General features: G+C 38.2%; 2 protein-coding genes across 11 annotated transcripts in view; one reads left to right on the top strand and one right to left on the bottom strand.

Annotated features, from left to right (window-relative positions):
• The window catches only part of LOC123876384 (AT-rich interactive domain-containing protein 2), a 39,876-nt gene extending 32,462 nt beyond the window's left edge, over positions 1-7,414 (bottom strand). For 9 of the 10 annotated variants that reach the window (XM_045922603.1, XM_045922610.1, XM_045922607.1 and 6 more), the window contains exons 1-11: positions 7,107-7,414; positions 6,920-7,010; positions 6,381-6,490; positions 6,058-6,182; positions 5,452-5,661; positions 4,770-5,014; positions 4,131-4,312; positions 3,663-3,756; positions 2,699-2,860; positions 1,057-1,221; positions 380-496 (exon numbers count right to left, since the gene is read on the bottom strand). In XM_045922603.1, coding sequence (XP_045778559.1) covers positions 380-496; positions 1,057-1,221; positions 2,699-2,860; positions 3,663-3,756; positions 4,131-4,312; positions 4,770-5,014; positions 5,452-5,661; positions 6,058-6,182; positions 6,381-6,490; positions 6,920-7,010; positions 7,107-7,201 — 1,596 coding nt within the window. In that variant the 5' untranslated portion in view covers positions 7,202-7,414. Of the gene's footprint in view, positions 1-379; positions 497-1,056; positions 1,222-2,698; positions 2,861-3,662; positions 3,757-4,130; positions 4,313-4,598; positions 4,725-4,769; positions 5,015-5,451; positions 5,662-6,057; positions 6,183-6,380; positions 6,491-6,919; positions 7,011-7,106 lie in introns of all 10 variants that reach the window. The other variant, XM_045922604.1, reaches the window with a different exon arrangement.
• A 485-nt stretch (positions 7,415-7,899) lies between these two features.
• Positions 7,900-21,418, top strand: LOC123876387 (RNA cytidine acetyltransferase). Its single transcript, XM_045922618.1, has 18 exons — positions 7,900-8,119; positions 9,051-9,145; positions 9,643-9,802; positions 10,112-10,248; positions 10,537-10,699; positions 11,791-11,933; positions 12,504-12,780; positions 13,529-13,744; positions 14,278-14,505; positions 15,170-15,315; positions 15,711-15,858; positions 16,375-16,520; positions 16,968-17,105; positions 17,809-18,005; positions 18,808-18,977; positions 19,848-20,093; positions 20,605-20,744; positions 21,270-21,418. Exons 1-18 carry the CDS (start codon positions 8,012-8,014, stop codon positions 21,370-21,372), a joined length of 2,961 nt encoding a protein of 986 aa, XP_045778574.1. The 5' UTR covers positions 7,900-8,011; the 3' UTR covers positions 21,373-21,418.
• Positions 21,419-21,687: the final 269 nt, after the last annotated feature.

Genomic DNA, 21,687 nt, shown 5'->3' with positions numbered 1-21,687 from the left:
CAAATTAAATAAAAGCTTGAAATAATTATTATGTACTAGAGGATGCCCGCGACTTCGTCTGCGTGGATGTAGGTTTTTGAAGATCCCGTGGGAACTGTTTGGTTTTCTGGGATCAAAAGTTGTCTATGTCAATAACATGAACGCAAGCTACCTCGGCACCAAATTTCATACAAATGGGTTGAGCGGAGGGGTCTTTAGGAATCCCGTGGGAACTCTTTAATGTTCCGGGATAAAAAGTAGCCTATGTCCGTCCCCGGGATATAAGCTAACTCTGTACTAAATTTCGTCAGAATCGGTTAAACTGTTGGGCCGTGAAAAGGTAGACAGACAGATACACTTTCGCATTTATAATATTAGTATGGAAGTATGGATATCTTACTTGCGTAGCTGGGGCTTGGTGTGGCGGGGCTTCACTCACAGCGGCGACGGCTTGCGGCCCACTCACGGTCTCCACTACGCGCATTAGTATGCACGCGCGGGGCCCGTAGCTTTGCGCCTACAAAAATTTTTCTAGTGGTTTAATCTGTGGATTCACAGATCCACAGATCAAAGAACTGGATGGATCGGGCCGAAATGTGGCATACGATCTGAATGTATCTGTCTGTATCTATGCCGTATCAAGGTTCGTTCAGTGGATGGCCGGTGAAAAAGAAATCATAAATATCGCGATGACGTACTGTAAAACGGCTTTAATACTATTTTAGTGTACCTCACCCGTTAATATATTATGTAAGGAGACCAGTGTATGCAGTAGGCCGGGAACTCTAGCCACTGCCTCGCACGCGCGGTCGCCAACGCTATCAGTGCGTGCACGCATTCCAATGTGCAAACCAACACGATCATGGTATTAATTTGCACGTAGAGTTAGGAATACACATAAAAATATACCATAAACCAATCGATATTTCATTTGGTAGGAATCGTAGTCTTACGGTGTATGCTAATCCACACTTGGTTAGCGTAGCATAGCGACTATGGCCTGAAACCTTCTAATTTTGGGAGGAAACTCGTTCTTAGAAGTGGGTTAGCGATTAATTGAGATGGTGTTAGTCTTACCTCGACCGTAACTAAGGAGACCAGTGTTTGCAGTAGGCCGGGAACTCTAGCGACCGCCTCACACGCGCGGTCGCCTAGCGCCGTCAGTGCGTACACGCATTCCAACGTGCAAACCAACACCATGATGTCACGTAGAGTTAGCAATGCGCATACGTCACTGTACACCTGAAAATGAAGTATTTCTATGAAACAGCGTTGATTGATTCGATTGCGCCAATATTTTTTTTACAAGTAATATCTTGATTCCCAACAATGCCATGTAAATTTACTTTCAAAAAATTATATCGTGCCCATTTACTAAAAATTCAAAAGTCAGTCAGCTAGTTTGTGGCAGTCTGAAAGACCTTTATTTTATTTTATTTTATTCACAAATAGCTTTCCACCTTAAAGATCACAAATTTTTATTTTTATTTTCACTTGTTTTATTTTAATTTTAATTTGAATTAACAGTTAATTTACCAGAGCTTCCCTCGTTTGGGCCCGAACAGAATACCAGCGTTGTGGGTACATTGTGTATCCACAACATCAAGCTGAGTTCGGGCCCTTTCGTTGGCACGACACATAATACATACATAATACACTCTTTAAGTTAAGTTAGTTTTTAAGTTTTATATTTTAAATTTTATATTCTAGGTTTTATATTTTTTATTTGTATTTTTTATTTTTAGTTTTGTATATAAGCGTCATTATTTGTAATACTATGTTTATGTGTCGGTTTCAACGAATAAATTTTATTCTATTCTATTCTATTCTAAATAGAATTTCAGTTTCAAAATAATATAACGTCAAAAGTTGCCAACAAGAACACTTAAGGGCTATACACTTTAGTCTGCTCTTAACGGTGTTTGGGGGCGCGTAGTGTCCCAGTGGTGGGTCTGTTGCGGCGGACATCCGCTGGCGGAGTAACGAGGTGTTGTCGGTCCCTTGTGCTCCGTCGTCGTCAGGGATGGAACTTCGTGAGGTTTTTAATTGGTAGGAGTCCGACATAACCACTGACCCCCGTGGCCACCCCCGTGACCTGTGGTATCCATGACGGATTGCGTCCATGGCGAATTCAAATGAACTTAAACAGCCTTGTTTTAAGGCTCAATATCATCTATAAATCTACAGATAGCACCCACAAGTCAAAATTTTGTAAAAATGAAATCAATAGCACAGCATACGATTTACGACTTTACGACTGTACGACTTTAAAACATAGGCCTTTCGGTCAATTATTGACTTTTACTGGGCATTGCCTAACTTGACTGAGCAGTTTTTCCATATAATAGAAGCATTTTAGTATATAATACATCAATAAGTTTGCATCACGGTGGCCATGATATTTATATAATAATTCTACTTTTAACCAAGTTGAAATAAAAATCAAGAGTATACTGGTCATAGTTTTTTTTTTTTCTCCCTCCTCTGGCTTTACAAAGATTAACCAATGTCAAGTTTGTAGTTATTTGTAACAAGTTAGTTAAACTATACAAGTATGGACCCCGTCTGTGCCGGCGCTCGCCGACATACGCACGACACCCCCTTAGAGCGCTTTCCAGTCAGTTTTAACTAAAAAAACACTCCAAAAAGGCAGAGCACGCCCGCCAGCTAACACCAACACAGACGATGTCTGGTCATAGTTAAATGATCATGTAAAAACCTTAGCTTCCAGTGCTTTTAGCAAAGCATCCTCGTTAGCCTCGTTTTGAGCCAATTTATTGAGCAGCTCCAAAGCTGCTAGGACTCTCGCGCGGTCCTGCGATACAAGCGCTGATTGGATAGTTGATATCACGTGCCGAGATATTAAACATGTTGCCGGATCCTAGGGGACAAAATACATTACATACAAAATATTCTTACATACACAATAGTTAACAAATACCCAACATTATTCAGATACAAGTTACTCCTTGACTGCAATCTCACCTGGTGCTAAGTGACAACACAGATGGAAGCGAGCTAACCGGGAAGGGGTAACTGACAGTTTCTATTAATTCCATACCCCTTTGGTTTCTACACGGCATTGTATAAAGCTAACGTACCGCTAAGCATAGACGTGCCTCTAAGCGTACCGCTAGGCGGCACGATTACGCTACGGTAGGTACGGTGGTAACTAGCCACGGCCGAAGCCTCCCGCCAGACTAGATCAGAGAAAATTTAAAAACTCCAAATTTCCCCTGCCGGGAAACGAACCCGGGACCTTCCGCTAATATAATCGACCACAGCGCTCACCACTGTGACACTGGGAGGTTGTCAAGATAATGGATTTATTCAACTCTAATATTGAAGAGAATTCTCAGGCATGCAGATATCCTCGCGATGTTTTCCTTCACTGTTAAAGCAAGTGTTATTCAATTGCTTAAAACGCAGTAACTTTGAAAAGTTAGATACGCATGACCAGAATTTAATCCCGCACTACCCGCGGCCGACGCGACGTTTTAGCCAATAGGCTATCACTGCTTTGTTCCATAAGGCGTTTGAAGTCTGGCCATCCGAAAAAATCCATAGATTGGATAGAGTGGTGATATGGCCTAAAACCTCCTCATTCTGGGAGGAGACCCGTGATTAGTAGTGGGCCAGCGATGATTGATCATGATGATGGATCTTTAATTGATGATGTTTACCTTAATAATCAGTTCTGTAGAAACATTTCCAAGCGTGTCCAAACCACTTTGGCGCAATGTTCCCACCCAGCAATTTGCACATAGCAACAGGAACCTAAAACAAAATGGTTTTTTGTAATATAACAATCAATAATTTATGTTGAATTAACATTGTCCAGTGTTGCGGGTTTCTAACAAGTGTAAATTAAAAATTTATAACACCCCAGACAAGTGAAGGTTACAGTAACTAGAAAAGAGCTGATAACTTTCAAATGGCTGAACAGATTTGCTTGGATTATAGCTAAGAACGCTCTCTATCAAGCCACCTTCCAAACAAAAAAAAACTAAATTAAAATCGGTTCATTAGTTTAGGAGCTACGATGCCACAGATACACACGTCCAACTTATAACACCCCTCTTTTTGGGTCGGGGGTTAAAAATACACTGTCGCAATCGTCCAGACGTCTATTTACGTGACACTAACAGTACCTTATAAGCGTGGTGTTCCTGGCGAGATACTGCACGTTTTCATCGTGGAAAGAGAGTGAGCGTACGATAGACGCAATCTGCAGTACACGCTGTGTGTACACGCAACTCGCTCCACCTGATAGCTCTGGTGCGAAGAGCTGGTCTTCCTCCGATGGTTCCGTCACCCAGTCTTCTAGCAGATCCTTGAAATAAAATATGATGATAATAGACAAATGCTATGAGAGCCCACATAAACACGCGTAAATTTTTTTGAAAAAAATTACGCGTGTTTATGAATTTATGAAAATGTATTCATGAATTTTTTTGGTTAGAAAATAAAAAACGCAAGGAATTTATTTTTATTGTGTGTAAATTACAAAAATAAAATTGTTCTGAATTTTGTATAAGTACTTATCTAAAGTTGTAGTATACCAGGTTGCCTTAACTTAAGACATGCCCTAGCTCCTTACAGTTTATAACGATCCTTACCTCCTCCACAACCTTCTCCAAGCTATCATCTTCTTCCCCACCTTGCATCAAACAGTCACTCAGTGTGTTATGAGCAGCCAACGCCTGCACCATCAGTTCAGGCTGCTCTAAGCCAGGTTGCATGAACTTGGTCTCATACCCTAGCTCCTTACAGTTTATAACACTCCTTACCTCCTCAACAACCTTCTCCAAGCTATCATCTTCCTCCCCGCCTTGCATCAAACAGTCAGTCAGTGTGTTATGAGCAGCCAACGCCTGCACCATCAGTTCAGGCTGCTCTAGGCCAGGTTGCATGAACTTGGTCTCATCCGCCAGCTCCTTAGCTCCACCACCTCCTGCTCTAAGCTGCCAGAAATCATGAGGATATCTGCCTCGGGCTTCAAAGTATGATCGGCCGATCGTATCTCTAAGACTTGCTGAAAGGGATGATTTTATTGAAACTAATCTATTCCTATTGATTACTTATTTAATGAAAATATTTGGATAGCTTCTGAGAGGTTTAATGCAAAATATTTTTCAAAAATAATCTGTATAACTATCTTCATGTTTGACTGAAAAGTTATAAGTACTTAGTTATTTTTTTTAACTACAAAACTTGATGTTTTGTCAAAGATTCGCCAAAAACTGTGCTAATGATGATCACAAAGATGATCTACACATTTTGAACTCTTGAATAATACTAGCAAGAATTCCATCAAAACTTTTCTCAACTTTTTTAGGTAAGTCCCAAGTTTCAGCCTAATATTTGCTCAAAATATTCACCAAAATATAAGAGTTCTTACCTATAAGATATTTGCATAATTTTGATGATTGGATAAATTGAATATTAAAAACCAAAACCAAAAATACTTACAATGGTTATAAACTCCTGCATGAGCTAGTAAGAAGTCCAATATATGAGGAGTAGTGCTTAAAGGCAGTCTGTTAGAGTGGTCTGCCGCTAGAACTGTGCACACATTGACAGCAAAGTCCTGTTCGTTAGGCATAGGTGATAGTAAAGACAAAGTCAGTCTTTCTGATGGACCAGCCACTTTATTGCCTGTGCGGAGAGGCTCGCCTGATGCTGTAAGTCATTTTAAATTTTATTAACCAACATTAAAAAACCGGTCAAGTGCGAGTCGGACTCGTTCACAAAGGGTTCCGTACCATCGCGCCTAACACTTATCAACAAAAAAAGAGAATTCCAAATACAAAAATTTTTTTTTTTTTTGGTGATGAATCAATGAGTTTTTGGGGTTAGCTGTGTTTCATCAAAAAGATGGCAGAGATGTGAAAGTGTCTACATATATGTCTATAACCTTTTCACAGCTAAACCACTGAACGGATTGCAACAAAATTTTGCATCCTTGACGGGATGGGACACTTTTTATCCCAGAAATAAATCAAGACTTACATAAATCCATATGAATAAAGTGGGGGGTATCAGCTAATAGGTAATATTAACTAAGTATAAAATAACCTGATATATAGGTGCCTCCACCAAATGTGATCCTAGGCATTCCACCACCTCTTCCTCTTCTTGATAGATCTTCATCCATATCATTATCATCGTCCAGACGAGGTGGTCCTTTAGCTTTTTCATACCTTAAACATTTTCTTTTTTAATAATAATATTATTAAAATAAAAAATTAAAAAACTACATATTATTTATTTATATGAGCCCATAAGCTTCGCCGGCCTCTACACTTGTACTCCTGTGCATTGTACCAGCAAGTCCTATGCATTAACTAGGTGCTTCAAAATACATGGCTTGGCAAAATAATATTCATATGAATACTCACTTCTCCAAATAGGTACCATAGATTTTTCTGAGTAAAGTAGATCCATTGATACAAGGATGAGGTAGCCTCAGCTGACGTAAAAATGACTCCCAAGTATCATTTTGATTAACCTGAAATGAAATGATTTGAATTTGAAATGTAATGAAATGAATTTAATTTCATATAGGAGAGCATGTGCCACTTAAAATAAGTGAAGACTACCACCAGTTCAGAAATAGATTTGACTCAGAAATGGAATGCTACCATTTTGCCTTTTACCTCACCTTCACCAGGTGTCTACCTAATGTAAAAGTGGATCAGCAGCTCTGATACATCAGCTTGTCCTGAGGCGAGGTAATTATACTATGTACCTATATGATTAATGTGTGCTGCAGTACAGAGTTTCATACAAGGAATACTGGACAGTGAGTTGATATGGTGACGATCCTTTTCAGAGTTGATATGTGCTATGACCTTAGGAGACCAATTCTTAGCCACTACTCTATTACTGCTTCTACAAAATAATAGCCTAATACAAATTACTAAGACTTCCTACTTACCCTACTAAGACCACCTCTCTGTTGCACAAGTGAATAAAGTAGGTACAAATCTATATCGATGCCATTTACTACCGGTATTTTATACGGTATGCTGAAATAAACATCACGTTTTTTATATTAACATACATCATCTAAGTTAAACCACATTGTATAAGTTCATAAATATGAAGCCATAAGGATTACATACTTTTTACTTTCGTTAAACTGCTTCAAATCCTTTAAAAACGTCTCCTTATCCCGCGAATAGTTTCTCGATTTAGTATTTATTTGTGATTTGGCCATTTCTGCATTTACAAAGCGGCGAACAAGCAGGCTATTTACCAATGCAAATACACTTTGGCTTACAAGTAAACAATACTATTTATGAACAAACTAATCATGGAACATCTTAATATAATTAAATAATGCTTTAATTGTTTTTGAAATAATTCAATAGGAAAAATGCTTTTTGACCCTAAAAAATATAGAATAATTAACGCGTTTCGTTTCGTTTGACGCACGTTTGACGCATGTTTGACATATGTTTGACAGCCTGCTGTTATGTTATTAGTCTGTGCTGCTGTTTGACGGCGACGCAGACGCATACAACGTTGGACATTTTTTTTCTCTCTCTCGTTTGGCTTTACAAAGATTAGCCAATGTCATGTTTGTAGTTAGTTATTTACTAGTTAGGGATTATTAGGGAAACTATATAAGTATGGACTTGAAACATGCACGGCACCCCTTTAGAGCGCTTTCCAGTCAGTTACACCACCAAAACACCAACTTAAAACCACTAAGGGTCTTTGCTTAAAACACAAAACCGGCCACTTCAAAAAGATAGAGCACGCGCGCCACCAAACACCAACATAGCGACGTTGACGTTGGACATTGACCATGACAGTGTAGTTCTGTGGTGTAGTCTATGGGTGTAGTTCATGATAGTCTAATGGTCTATGCCTTTAGTGATTTGCTTGATGTTGGTGACTTGTGTCTACTGTCTTCTTCTATGATTCTTGTCTATGAAAATTGTAAACAGTCATGCGGCTTTAGGTTATAAAAACCTAAATTAAAATAATTTAAAAGGTTTTACTTTCAGAATACACTTCAAACATGGTGAAGAAAAAAATAGATAACCGTATAAGGGTTATGATAGAAAATGGGGTGAAGCTAGGCCACCGAACTATGTTTCTTCTGGTAGGAGACAAAAGCAGGGACCAAGTAAGTTCCTATATTATTACCAGAAACTACTGACTACTAAAATAGATGGATTACTGATCTATAGGTAAAAACATGGTGCTGAACTATGCTGCGTAAAAACCAATTAGAGGTATTGGTTCCGTATCATGCTAGCTTGTATTAATTAGCACTTCATTTTGTGGCTGCTTTTGCTGCTGTTGCTGTTGCTGGTGAAAGATTGTTCTGTACAAGCACAATTCAAGTACTTAAGCAGTATACTAGTTCACTCTAACAGTACTATTCAGTCCTTTAGATCTAATAGATTTTATGGTTGAATTTGGGTTACAAACTAATTTAACTAAAATTGGTTTATGCTCTCTTATTTGTTCGCTCAGGACAGATGGGTCCAAGATTTTTGTTGATTGCTTTAGGGTTGATACTGAAATAATGTCAAGAGTAGGCTATTTTATACTTAGCCATTTAAGTGATCAGCCCGCCAATTGTGTAAGAAAAACGTATTCATAGTTATCATAATCTCAAACAATTTCTGCCCCTTGATTGGCTGTGAAAAAAGGTAAACAGTGGATCAGCCAATCAAAGGGCAGAATTCTGTGGATAATGATAGTGATGAATATGTTTTTCTTACACAATCAGGGGGCTAGTCCAAAACCTTAATATTATTAGACGTAACATTCATTTAAAGCATACGAGAGGTGGTGTGAGTGAGTAAAACGCTAGCCGTTTGTGCATTTTAGTCGCTAATTATTTGCCATATTTGTCATATTTGTTGAATGAAGTTATACATACTTTTGCAGCTTTGCAGTTGAGTCAAGAGATTTGTATTGGAAGTCTTACATTTGAGAATGCTTAATAGCTCTTAAAATTTTATGTGTCTATCCTATAATATATCTATAGATCTATGATTATGTATAAATCTATAGATCTATGATTTACTGTTTTATAATTGTTTCAGGTACCTATTTTATATGACATGCTTGTAAAGTCAACAGTAAAAGCAAGGCCTACAGTGCTATGGTGCTACAAGAATAAAGATGAAGCTATCAGCAAGTGAGTTAAAGTTTTTATTGATTTACTTAATTAATCTTCTCCCAGCTTTGATTTTGTTAACCAACTTCAAAAAAAAGAGGAGGTTCTCAATTTGTCTCAATCTTTTTTTTTTTTAATGTATGTTCCCCAATTATTCAAAGACCCCTGGACCGTTTTGGAAATTTTCTTTTGTTTGAAAGGGTATACTGTCCAGGTGGTTCCATATAAATTTGGTGAAGATCTATGAATGTCTTCGGAGCTGGAAAACAGAACTCCTTAATGAATAAGAGCAAATTGTCGGGCGAGCTTCACACTTGCATATATAATTTTGTTTTATTATGCTCGCTCAACTTCATACCTAGGTACATTACAAGTGTAGCTAAACAAAAATTATTTTTTACTCTTTAGTGTTTGTGGTTTTTGGAGTTGGTTTTATTTTTTTTTTGAAAATTTTTTTGTTGTTGTTATTGCTGTTAATTAGTTTTCTACTGCTTTTACTGTGTGTATTTTCATTATAGTCATGGACGTAAAAGAGCAAAGAAGATAGCAGCTGGTAAACTTGAAGTGTCAGAGGAATCTCTGTTTGACTCATTCAGGGTAGCTACAACTATACATGGACGATACTACTCTGAGAGCCATGCTATGCTTGGACAGACTTATGGTGTGTGTGTTTTACAAGTAAGTCTTTTTATCATAATAGGTAATCAGCTGATGCCCATGACTTTGTGTGCATTTAGGTTATTAAAAATCCCATCAGATCACTGATTTTCAGGGTGAAGAAGTTATTGATGTCTATCTCTGAGATGCAATCTATGTCTATACCAATCAATATGTCAAAATCAGTTAAACTGATAAGCCATGATAATGTAACAGACAGACAGCACAGTTGCTTAATTGGCACAATTGATTTGTGCCAATTAAGCAACATTGACTCAAGTCAGTAACTAGAGGGATTTTTTTTCATAATATAATGTTCTATTTCCACAGGACTTTGAAGCCCTAACACCAAACTTGATGGCTCGCACAATAGAAACAGTGGAAGGAGGTGGCCTTATTATATTCCTGCTCAAAACTATGGACTCTCTGAGACAATTGCACTCTATCACTATGGATGTACATTCAAGGTAATACAATCTTCTGTATCTATAAAACGAAAGACTGACTGACTGACTGATCTATCAACTCACAGCCCAAACTACTAAAGGGATTGGGCTGAAATTGGGCATGCAAATAGCCATTATGACACACTCCAGCCAGCCGAGCTCACTCCAAAATCCAAGTAGGTCACTCAGGTCATCAAGGTCTTCAGGAAGTGTTGCTTGAGTAGGCTAGGGCTTAGGCCATAGTCTACTACACTGGCCAACTGTTGATTGTTACTGTGTTTTATGTTAGTTTATTTGTTTTTCATCTAGATTCAAAACAGAAGCATATGACACAGTAGTGAATCGTTTCAACGAGCGCTTTCTATTATCGCTAGCTGATAACCCGAGATGTCTTGTTCTGGATGACTCGCTGACAGTTCTTCCTATATCCTCGAAAACTGCTCAAATTGAACCTGTTGATGCTGTTCCAGAGGTAAATAACATACATCACATCTTTCAGAATTTAATGTTTGCTACCCTAAAGGCCGATTCACACCTATTGCGTAGATGTAACACGTGCGTAGTGACGCGCGTAAACACCGGGTTACGCATACGTCCACGCTTTACGCAAGCAGTGTGCCATGTTTGGTACAGTTCCATACATAACAACGCAATGGTACGCGCTACGTCTACGCTTACGTAACGCTTACGCAGCCTGTGTGAAAAAGCTATAAATAAATTTTTAAATACATATCAAAAATTGCAGAACTGTCAGAATTCAACCTGCGTCTTTTGGGTTCGCGCCCGACGCTCTGACATGCCATCTAGTGGCGACACTTTGCAGCCATCGAAGCTTTGCTAAGCTAGTTTACAAAATAGCCGCATCTTCGTTTTGTTTTTCATAGATTTTAAAGTTTACCAGCATAACTTTAGCCACAATCACTCACTGCAATGTCAAATTCAGTTCAGGTGTTTCGAAGATTAGATCCGACAAACAGACTGATAAAAACAAAAAAGTGTTTTGGTTTTGGATAACATACAACTGGAAGCTAATTAAAATTTTAAAATAAAGGTACATAGATAAAATTAGTTCGCAGAACAATTACAATACACACTCACAGAGATCTAAGTAAATCTTTAATCAGAAGTTAGCCATTTAAATTAATATTCCCCACTCAGCATGAAGATGCAGTTGTTGGGTTTTAAGGAGGACTAATGCCCTCCACCATAATTGATGTTAGACTTAGATAGACATAGACATGATAGACATGATCCTGATAGACAGCCTCTAATTTAAACTTTTGTATGAATAGATATAAATAATTTATCGTGTACATAGATAAAACGATATTGATAATAAGTATAGAATGAAACAGCAATACTCACGTATTTAGTTGATGTAAGCCCAACTAGTTTCTAACCTTTTTCATTGGGACTCAGTTTGCTGCGAGTCGGGGTCTCAGATGGGTTCGAAACAAGTCTGGCTTACATTGACTAAATATGTGAGTATAGCAGTTACATTCAATACTTATAATGGAAATCATTTATGATAGTTTGATCATTAATTGATGATATTTTTTTCAGCGAGTAAATCCAAAACTGACAGAACTAGTGTCATCCCTGTCTGACACACCGCCCGCTGGTCCTTTAGTGGCTCTATGTCGCACGTACGAACAGGCGACAGCGCTAGTTGCTCTCATCAATACATTGGCTGACAAACAATCCAGGTAAAAAAATAACCAAGTGCGAGTCGGACTCGCACACGAAGGGTTCTGTACTTGTATGACAAGAAAAAAACTTTTTAATTTTCATGGCGGCCATATAAATATGGTTTATTAACCCCCGACCCAAAAAGAGAGGTGTTATAAGTTTGACGTGTGTATCTGTGTATCTATCTGTCATAGTAGCTCCTAAACTAATGAACCGGTTTTAATTTAGTTTCTTTTGTTTGAAAGGTGGCTTGATCGAGAGTGTTCTTAGCTATAATCCAAGAAAATCGGTTCAGCCATTAGAAAGTTATCAGCTCTTTTCTAGTTACTGTAACACTCACTTGTCCGGGGTATTATAAATTTTTCACATCGATGTATATGGATGGGCCCTTCGAAGAAAAAAAATGCGCTCACAAGTTAAAGAGAATTGGCAAAAGTCTCTGCATCACGCATCAGTCGGCCGCACACGCTTTATCGTATCGCACGTTTTTTTGACATCGATGATTTTTCATTTACACTTGTTTTAAAACACAGATTTTGATTTTTGTTTGAATCAATCAAATCATTTAAAACGACTTTTCCTTTTAGGCCACCTCACTGCCTCACAGCTGCTCGAGGCCGAGGCAAGTCAGCCTGTCTAGGCCTAGCCGTAGCCGCCGCCGTAGCTTTGGGCTACGTTAACATATACGTCACTTCCCCACATCCTGAGAACTTGATAACTTTATTCGAGTTTGTGCTGAGGGGACTAGATGCCTGCCTATATCAAGAGCATATAGACTATAATATTGTAAGGTCCACTAACCCAGACTTTAAGAAAGCTATCGTGAGGATAAATATTGCTAGGAATTCGAGGCAGACTGTCCAGGTAAGTGGAAGTTATAATATGATTGTTGTGTAATGTTGATATATCTCAGTTTTTTTATTTATTCATCATAGGCAAGCGCTTGGCCACAAGCACACCTGATGTAAAGTGATGATGTGGCCTAAGATGGGACGCGTTTACCTAGAAGATGCCTATTCACTCTTGTTTTAAAGATACCCGGATTGTAATTGATAGGAAACACAGATCGCGGCAGAGTATTCTAAATCTATTGAAAGGTATAGGTAAAGGTAGGTAAAGGTAGGGTGGATGTACCTTAACTTGGCAGTATAAGACTGACAGACTGAAGAATATTCTTTAATTGTAGAGCAGTATATTAAACCTTGTGTCATTAAAAATATGGACGCTATAACATAATAGTGCCAGAATTTATCCGGAAATATTTCCTATACTCTACTCTAATACAGATAATTAATAGATCCAGAATTTTCCTATAATATTTCCTATCTCACATTTTTCATGATTGAAAAGTCCTGATAAAATTCTAGATATCAGTCCTCTTAACACTGGTTCTCGAATAAGTCTTGGATGTACAATCCAACTAATATCAGAAAATTAGAAAAACCGTTAAGATTATTCCAAACATTAATCTTGAGTCTTTTAAAAAGTTGGTTACAAAAGGAAAATTCTTTCTTTCTCTATCTTCTTCTTATGAAAGCAATATCTTTTTCTCTTTATTGTTACAACTTTCTAGTACGAATATAATTAAAAAAAAATATTTCATCCAAAACAGTACATAACCCCGGACGACCACTCTTTGCTGTCTGTGGCGGATCTGGTACTAGTGGACGAAGCGGCGGCCATTCCGCTGGTACACGTGGCCGCGGCGGCTGCCAAAGCGCCCCTCGGCTTCCTCTCCTCCACGGTGTCGGGGTATGAGGGAACGGGACGGGCTCTGTCCTTGAAGCTCTTCGCTCAATTGCAGACCGAGAACAACGCTCCACCACCGGTAAGCTCACACGCTAAGGACATGAAAATATTTTTCTTAAACCCAACTATCAAAAAACCATTTTCAGTATAAGAAGTTTTATACATTCTTGTGATTGGCCATTCAAAAATGCAGATTGAATATTAAGCAAAAATATAAATCCTCTTTATTCCTATTCCCGTGAAAATTTTGAATAATTCCGCTTTATCCTTTGTCTACATTATACTGGGAACAATTGCGCAAAATTTGAACTTTCTAGGTTTAATGGTTTGAGCTGGGTGTTGAGTCGGTCAGTTCAGTACATATTTTGGTTTTTTGACGTGTGGTAGAAAAATTTCAAGATATTATTCTTGTAATAAAAATGAAGAAATCCTCCAGAATTCGGCCAATTGCTTTCAAGAAACTGATAAAATGATGATACTGGAAAACAGGCTTTTTTAAATTGCCAAAAATCGGATTAAATGTTTAAGTAAGAAACTGTTAGAAAAAAAAAACTGGATTTTTAAGAGTCAGTTTTGCAATCTCTGTTTTATTTTCCTCTATTTCCTTGGCAGATTAAATTAGAAGAACCAATCCGTTATAGAGCGGGAGATCCCATAGAGAGTTGGCTCAACTCTTTCCTGTGCCTCGAGGCACCAGCTCCGTCATTAGGAGTGGGGTCCCCTCCACCGGCGTCCTGTGAACTGTTGAGGGTTAACCGCGATGCCCTGTTTTGCTACCATCGCGCCGCGGAGGCGTTTCTACATCGCCTCGTCGCTATATACGTCGCCAGTCATTATAAGGTATGACTTTCTTGTTCTATATAGATTTTTCTCGGTGCAAATTAAAGCAATTATAGTCATAAGAGTATAATTTTCAAACACCTTAAATGTCTCGAAATTTCAAACTTGTAGGGTCTCCAAAAATGAGATACCTGTAGTTTATCGAATTTGGATTATTAAATTGTGATTATTATTTAAAAGTTTTCATTATTTTTTGTAATGCATCAAAGTAAGAAAGAAGTAATATCTTAAAAAAACTCCCATTTCCTATAAAACAGCTCCAATATGTTGTGATGTTTCACAAATTATCCACCATGTTTTATTACAATACATATCTAGTTTTAGTAAATGCGTGGAAACTTTCAAAACTCAGCTAGCTGCAAGAATATACTGGTACTAGCTTATGCCCCACAGTTGGGAACTACACAAGCAAACCCCTATGTTAGCCCCTTAATTGAATGATTGGTTAAATTTTCAAAAATCCTTTCTTAGTGGGCGTCTACGTCCATAACAGCTATCTGCATGACAAACAGCCTTATCCAAACAGTAGTTTGACCTGTGCGTTGATAGGTCAGTCAGTCACCTTTTCCTTTTATGTATTTAGATTTCGCAGCGATAAGTAAAATAAACCGGTCAGCAATAACTAAAGGTCATGGCAGCTTTAAATGATTGTATTTGTTAACAGAACAGTCCCAACGACATTCAACTGTTAGCGGACGCGCCCGCACACTGTCTGTTCGTCTTGCTCGCACCCACGCCGCCCAAATCCACGAATATGCCGGAAATCCTGTGCGTCATACAACTCTGCCTCGAAGGAAACTTATCAGACAGGTATTTGTTCATTTTATAAAATAAAAAAACCGGCCATGTGTGAGTCTGACTCGCGCATCAAGGGTTCCGTAATCGGGTACTTTTTCCGATATTTGTACGATAAATCAAAAACTATTATGCATAAAAATAAATAAAAATCTGTTTTAGAATGTACAGGTAAAGCCCTTTCGTATGATACCCCACTTGGTATAGTTATCTTACTTTGAAAATTCTAAATATTTTTCTGAAATCTCTTTTCTTATTCATCTGCGAACCGGAAATTGCCAATTGATTAGAATTTTAGTTTTGACTGGCTTCCAAAAAGTAAAAGATTTTTAGTTCAGTTTCAATTTTTTTATTAAATTTTTTGTTAGTGAAATTACTTTGCTTAGTGTCCTGTAATTTTGTTTCTCCAGATCTGTAAAAGACAGTCTAGGCAGAGGTAGAAAAGCAGCTGGTGACTTGATACCCTGGAACATCTGTGAGCAGTATGGCGATAAGGACTTCCCAAAATTATCTGGAGCCAGAGTCGTTAGGATAGCTACACATCCTTCATATCAGAGGGTAAGAATTTGTTTTATTGGTAGGTCAACTATATCCATGTAAAAAATCAGGTCAATCCGTTGCTCCATTTATCGATTAACAACCAGACTCACGTCGGAGTCGGAGTATCTGTAAGGACGTCTAAGCTGGACGTCTGGAGTACGCGACAGGTTGAGATGGCAATCGAGGTGGGGACGCCCCGCACGCCCGCACAGCCCCGCGCCAACCCGCTGCGGGATAGCGCGGGTGACGTGCAGGTGTGCGGGGCGTCCCCCCGCCTCATACCCCGATCTGTCGCGTACTATAGTTTACTTTTAGTTTACTACTAGCCACAAGGTGCGAATGAGACTGGTCGGACTGCGACCTGCAAGGCACACTAATAATAAAAATAAATAGTTAGTGTGCCTTATAGTACAGTCATTCCCGGAAAACTTTCCAGGTAAACTCCCAAATGACTGGACTATAATTAGAGATAACGAAACATATTATTTATCCGAACAGATGGAATACGTGAAAACATATTTTTGATCCGAACAGATGGGGTACGGTAAGCGCGCGTTACAACAGCTAGCGGCTTACTATTCCGGAGACATCCCCTGCCTCGACGACGCAGCTAGCGATGATGATGACGCGCAGACTGACACCAAAGCTGCGTCGCTGCACACTGAAACTATCGTTCCAAGGTATGAATCATGATTTTATGCAAAAGTTTGAAAAATGGCTGCAATGGAAAAAATTCTACTCTTTAGAAGAATTTTTCCATGTTAAGAAACATTTTTGATTTGATTTGGACATCTTTACACCCTTGCATTTTATTTATTTATTGATTCATGACTGACTTTTTCTTTACATCACCATCATTTTCATTGTTTTTTTTTTTTAAATATCTGATTTGTTTCTTTGTATAAATCAATACTCTAAATCAATTCGTCTATCCCTACTGTGATAATTGTTATGCGTGTTATTTTACGAACCGCATGTACCTAAATCTACAAAAAAAATCAAAAACGCCCTCAGTGGGCGTTTTTGATTTTTTTTCTCTGTCATTTGTATGGGATTACGTAACAGAGAGAGCCCTATACTAACTTCTTTCCGTGGATATTTGGTAATATCCCTATTGTATGTTTCAGAGCTAAACCGCCAACTTTGCTTAAACGGCTCACTGAAATGAAACCAGAACATTTGGACTATTTGGGAACTAGTTTCGGACTCACTGAGGAACTCCTCAAATTTTGGAAATCGCAGAAATACATGCCAGTTTATCTTAGGTAAGATTCTATTGACTTTTTCAATAAAATTATTTACAGCTATCGTTGTTTGGTCACCATGTTCAAACATTTTCAAAAACACTATAGTCGTTTGATTTCAATGAAAGGTTAAAATATATAAGCATGTTTATTATTACTTTTACCGTTTTTTAGGGGTTCAGTATCTCCAGAACAAAAAGAAACCCTTATAGGATAACTTTCTTGTCTGTCTGTCAAATCAAAACGTATATATTATGGTACTGCCCGTTGACCTAGAATCATGAAATTTGACAGGTAGCAATGTCTCATAGTACGAGTAAAGCGAAAAATCCTAAAACTGAATTTTGGTTAAATCACAAAAAGAGAGTAACTGTCACTTCTTATAGGACTGTACACGGAACACTTCGTGTGCAAGGCCGACACAAAAAAAATAGGAAGTGTTATTTCTTACTAGAGGATGCCCGCGGCTTCGCCTGCCTGGATTTCGGTTTTTTAAATCCCGCAGAAACTCTTTGATTTTCCGGGATAAAAAGTAGCCTAAGTCCTTCCCCGGGATGTAGCCCATGTCTGTACTAAATTTCATCAAAATCGGTTCAGCGGTTGGGCCGTGAAAACGTAGCAGACAGACACTTTCGCATTTATAATAGTAGTATGGATACGCTGGTACGGAACCCTTTCTGTGCAAGTCTGACTCGCACTTGACCAACTTTTTTGACCTTTTTAGCCAAAAAGCGAACGAACTAACGGGCGAACATTCCTGCATAATGCTGAGATCGCTCCAAGACTCCACATGGCTCGCAGCGTACAATGCGGATTTTAGACAACGGTTCTCGAGGCTTTTGGGGAGAGCGTTTAGGAAACTACCCGCGTCTCTGGCTCTGTCCACTTTGCTAAACGATAGCGTGAAGATTAATAAGCCAGGTACGTTTTAATAGCTTTTCTACTTCTTCCGCATGGATTCAGGTTTTATTAAAACCTTTGTTTCCTTGAGGGGAAAAATGGGGATGATGCCTAGCACAAAAATAAATTATTTCTTAGTAATTATTAAATAGTGGGTTTTATAAAATTGTAAAATCCACGTCCGCTGTTAGTTTTAAGTTTGCTTACCATTTTCAATTATCAATTTAACTAAAGAAGTACGTCAAATTACGTCAAATGTATGAATTATTATGTTTCTAACTGACGACTCATGCAACTGAGTCGAAATTCTAGCAGTTAGAAGCATCAAATTAGTCGAGCCATTTATCCGTTATCGACACTATTAAATGTCGTTAAACCACGAAATAAGCTTAAAAACAATAGCATTTTAACATTGGCTAATACTGCTTTGTAGTAAATTTGTAGTATAAATAACTAGAGGATGCCCGCGACTTCGTGCGCGTGGATTTAGGTTTTTAAAGATCCCGCGGGAACTGTTTGATTTTCCGGGATAAAAAGTTGCCTATGTCAATTACAGAGACGCAAGCTACCTCGGTACCAAATTCCATACAAATCGGTTAAGCGGATGGGTTTTTGGGAATCCCGTGGAACTCTTTGATTTTCCGGGATAAAAAGTAGCCTATGTCCGTCCCCGGGATATAAGCTAACCCTGTACCAAATTTCGTCAGAATCTGTTAAACTGTTGGGCCGTGAACAGGTAGCAGACAGACAGACACACTTTCGCATTTATAATATTAGTATGGAGGATAAAAGTACATTCTTAATTCATGTTTTTTTTTTACAGAACTAACTAAACAAATAATAGAACAATACTTGTCTGGCCACGACCAGTCCCGGATAGAGTCGTACTGCAGGCAGCAGGCGGACTATCGACTCATCACTGACTTGTTGGCGCCGCTGGCGAATATCATATTCCATACTAAAGTCAAGCTAAAACTTGACGCTATACAACAGGTAAGCCCTATTTAATGAATAATGACTTTAGAAAGTAGTTCGTGTAAATCTGTAATAATACATTTTTGAAGTAGGAGTGATTATAAAAAGATAAGAATTAAATGAAAAACTGTGTTATTTAACTATAATTTTTTTTGAAAATGTTTGAGTGACATGTTGAAGATCAATGTGAACTTTTCTGCCCGCATTTTTTTCAAAATCTGTAATGTGCTGTAAGGTCACAACAATTGAGGGATGTAGCGAAAAACCGTGTATAATGTTTTTTTTTTATAAAAAGGCACAACGAAGATCAATGTGCGCTCTCCATCTTGAAGTTTTTGGTGCCACAACGATGGTGCGCGTCTTATCATCTTAATTTGATTACTATTGTCGAACTGAAGTAAATTGCTTTAAACTTGTCGTAAAAGTTACATCCATACTATAAATACATCCATATTATAAATGCGGAAGTGTGTCTGTCTGTCTGTCTGTCTGCTAGCTAGCTTTTCACGGCTTAACAGCTTAACCGATTTTGATGGAATTTGGTACAGAGGTAGCTTACATTCCGGGGACAGACATAGGCCACGTTTTATCCCGGAAAATCAAAGAATTCCTATGGGATTCTTAAAGGCTCATCCATTTAACCGATTTATATGAAAGGTACGGAGGTAGTTTGCGTCCTAAAAATTGGCATAGGCCAACTTTTCATCCCAGAAAAGCAATGAGTTCCCATGGGATTTTAAAAAATCTAAATCCACGATCAATACACCAACTAGATGATGGGTATCATCTAGTTAGTCTATATAAGTCATAGAATTTCACCGTAATTTGTTGTGAAGCTTATTTGAATTTTGTATTTGGGATATTAATATTTCTTTTTCCCTTTCATAGGTTCTCTTTGTAGCAATGGGTTTCCAAATGAAAGACGTAGATGACATAGCGAGCGAACTAGGCCTCCCCGCCTCACAGATCCTAGCCAAGTTCTACGAAGCTTGCAAAAAGATAAATGCAGCACTAAACTCCATTCTGGAAGTAACCGTGGCTAAAGAAATGGGCATAGAAGATAAAGTATCAGACGCTACAACTCAGGAGCCAATGAAACAGAGTCTCCACGAAGAATTGACGAAGGCTGCCAAGGTATTATTAGTCTGTGGTGTTATTTTAAGTATATGGAAAGTGAAGAATAAATTTGGTTTTTGAAAAAAAATTGCATTGTTTTGTTTACTTACTTCTTTATTTATTCGTTGAGAAATTATTTAAAATTAGCACAATTTGATACTTTTTATGTCAATAAAACGATCTATAGATGGATTTTTGATCTTTTTGATGATGATCTTTTTACATAGAGAGACATAAGTTAATAGATAAGCGAGTGCCGTCAAAGAGGCAGGCCGACCACCATAAATTCCGGCAATCGAAAAACTAGCTTCCGCCGAAGGTTTGATAACCTTAAAAAAATCAGTTTACGATTGATCTTTGCTTTGACCAAAAGTGCGGCCCATTTCGGCCGAAATCGGTTTAGTGTTGAAAGTTTTTAAGTTTTTCGATGTGCAAGCCAGACCGAAGATTCGTTCTTTATTCAAGATACTTGCGCAACGAAAATGCGGTCAAAAAATTATTTCTAATACTACCTCATGAACTTTAACAGGACCTTGAACGCAAGCAACGCAAAGAGCTGTCTCGTTTGATGGGAGAAGACCTCGCGCAATACCGGATCAAGGGAAGCGACCTCGACTGGGGACAAGCACTTAACACCTCTACGCAGAAACACATCGTCTCTGTTAAGAGGTCAGTATTTTTAGGGTTCCCTATCTCAAAAGAAAAAACCGGTGCGAGTCAGACTCGCGCACCAAAGGTTCCGTACTCTGGTATTTTTGTTTTCGACATTTTGCACGATAAATCAAAATTATCCATAAAAATAAATAAAAATCTGTTTTAGAATGTTCTAAAACAGATTTTTATTTCCACTAATCAATACTATACTACTACTACTATATTACTATTTCAGGTAATGATACCCGACTTGGTATAGCTGTCTTACTTTAAAAATTGAGAATAGGTACTAATTGCATTTTTGTTCATGAAAACATTTTTTTTTGTGAGGTAACCACAAATTTTGACAGACACGACGGACAGACGGACAACAGAGTGATCCTATAAGGGTTCCGTTTTTCATTTTGAGGTACGGAACCCTAAAAACAAAACACATACTAGGACCAATCAGAAGAGAAATAGTTCAAACTCCCTATCCCCTAATGCCAATGTTCGTTTTTCGCATAGGTATGATGAAAATTTTATTTTTCCTCCTTCCAGTGGTGAAAAGCGTTTGGGAGAAGACAGCAAAGAGATCGACGAACTGATAGAAGCGCACTCCAACACAAAAAAGAAAAAGAAGAAGCATGTCAGAAATCAATAAACATGCTATAAAGTCCACTGTAAACGGTGTTTTATTCAAGTAACCACAATAGAATAACCATAATAAGAAGCTGTGAGAGCTTAGTGGTTAAGACATCCGCCTCCTAATCGGAGGTCGGGGGTTCGATCCCAGGCACGCACCTCTAACTTTTCGAATTTGTGTGCGTTTTAAGTAATTACAATATCACTTGCTTTAACGGTGAAGGAAAACATCGTGAGGAAACCTGCACAGATTAGAGTTCTCCATAATGTTCTCAAAGGTGTGTGAATTCTGTCAATCAGCACTTGGTCAGCGTGGTATGCCGTTGTAAGTTGA

The sequence above is a fragment of the Maniola jurtina genome, chromosome 21, assembly GCF_905333055.1.
Source record: "Maniola jurtina chromosome 21, ilManJurt1.1, whole genome shotgun sequence".
Lineage (NCBI taxonomy): Eukaryota > Metazoa > Arthropoda > Insecta > Lepidoptera > Nymphalidae > Maniola > Maniola jurtina.
The sequence above is the reverse complement of the archived record's forward strand: the minus strand, read 5'-3'. Positions and strand labels throughout refer to the sequence as shown.